General features: G+C 45.2%; 1 protein-coding gene across 2 annotated transcripts in view; it reads right to left on the bottom strand.

Annotated features, from left to right (window-relative positions):
- Window positions 1-310: 310 nt before the first annotated feature.
- RAB3D (RAB3D, member RAS oncogene family) overlaps window positions 311-1,777 on the bottom strand; it is a 19,420-nt gene continuing 17,953 nt past the window's right edge. For both annotated transcript variants that reach the window (XM_063931207.1, XM_063931208.1), the window contains exons 4-5: window positions 1,537-1,661; window positions 311-1,172 (exon numbers count right to left, since the gene is read on the bottom strand). In XM_063931207.1, coding sequence (XP_063787277.1) covers window positions 994-1,172; window positions 1,537-1,661 — 304 coding nt within the window. In that variant the 3' untranslated portion in view covers window positions 311-993. The remainder of the gene's footprint in view (window positions 1,173-1,536; window positions 1,662-1,777) is intronic.

Consider the following 1,777-nt stretch of genomic DNA (forward strand, 5'->3'; position numbering starts at 1 on the left):
TCCTCCTAATACGCAGACATCAGGACACGGACCTCCCCTCTTCTCCTAATACACAGACATCAGGACACACAGACCTCTCCCCTTCTCCTAATACACAGATATCAGGACACAGAGCTCTCCCCTCCTCCTAATACACAGACATCAGGACACAGAGCTTTCCCCTCCTCCTAATACACAGACATCAGGACACAGAGCTCTCCCCTCCTCCTTATACACAGATATTAGGACACAGAGCTCTTACCTACCTTTACTATTCATATGGGATATGAAGGAACATACCTATCCCCTGTACACAGTCACAATTGGCGGATACAATAAAAGGAGGTTCCCTTTTATTAAAAATGTAAACATCTCATAGTTGTACACAAGAAAAAGGGGGGAAGCATCTGGACTGTCAACACCTTCATGACCATGATGTCCAAACATAAACCGAATTTTCTGTTTCAGTAACAATCCCATAATCCCACCCTCTCGGTCCATCACGTAAAGTCTCATATGCAGAACTATGGACCCCCTTCCAGAAGGCTCATGCAGAGCAATAGAAAAACATGCAGAGCATTATACGTTTATGGGCACAGTGGGTAAATCTTTGGCACTTAATGGTAAGGAAACATTTGTCTGGGTCCTAGGAAACACTCATCTGTGTGGCCCTTCAAGGGGCAATGACATCAGAAGGTGACAATGTGTTGCAGCAAAGACATTTGGCCTATAGAATCTCTGGCAGTGTTGTATCTGACTGTTTTCCTTCCCATTGCCTCGTCTGCTTCTGTAACAATTAATGATTCTGGGGATAACTATGTAACAGTGTCTGATGTGATATGTGTCTCACAGGAGTAGTCATGCTCAGCCGGGAGGAATAGGAGCAGTCACCCCATCCCTGTAGGTTTCTTACAGCCAAGAGGGTGGGTTCCTGTCCTATCACAGCAGTTAACTTTGCTGTAAGAAACATCTCAGTGACCTAGCTGGGCGCTTCCTACAAACTGGGCGCCAGAACTAACAGGAGCAATTACTGGAGTCCTTGGGGGGCTCGCCAGTGATAGGTGCGCTGCCATTAGGTGGTGGTCCGTTCTCCAGGCTCTCATTCATCTTCTCACAGATGACATCCACTAACCGCTCAAAGACTTGCTTCACATTGATGTTCTCTTTGGCGCTGGCCTCAAAAAACTCAAACCCTGTGGGGAGAAGGAAACAGAGGTGGTGAAACGGTGGATGATTTTCTCTTCAGCCTCACTTAAGACAACAGCTGGAGAGCTACTAACCACTATGCTACAGCACATGCTGCCCGGACCCCACCAGATACTCAAAGCTATTGCGTTGCTATAAGTCTACAGTTACAATAGTTTTTGTACATTCCATCATGGTTACTTCATAATTACTTATTTAACGGTGAATCAAATGGGTTGCGGTGGTGATTAAACCACCTGTGTTTCTAAAAGGTGAGTCATGAAACTTGCACTGTTAGGACATCAGACTTAGACTTTATGATGTCACATCTTCTGTGACATCATGACATTTATTATACCAGAATCTACTTACCTAGTTCCTCTGCCAGCCTGCGCCCGTCCTCAGCTGGGACAACTCTGTCGTCTTCCAAGTCACACTTGTTCCCAACTAAAAGAACCTGTGCATTGTCCCAGGAGTATGTTTTGATTTGTGTTGCCCTGTGAGGTACGAATAGATATACTTAAGGCCTTTGATTGCGGTTCATCCATCAATACCTATTTGTTTCCAACACTAAATCTGCTAAAACAATGAGCACCCACAGACATTCCCCTGT

Source organism: Pseudophryne corroboree, chromosome 6 (assembly GCF_028390025.1).
Source record: "Pseudophryne corroboree isolate aPseCor3 chromosome 6, aPseCor3.hap2, whole genome shotgun sequence".
In the NCBI taxonomy this organism is placed as follows: Eukaryota; Metazoa; Chordata; class Amphibia; order Anura; family Myobatrachidae; genus Pseudophryne; species Pseudophryne corroboree.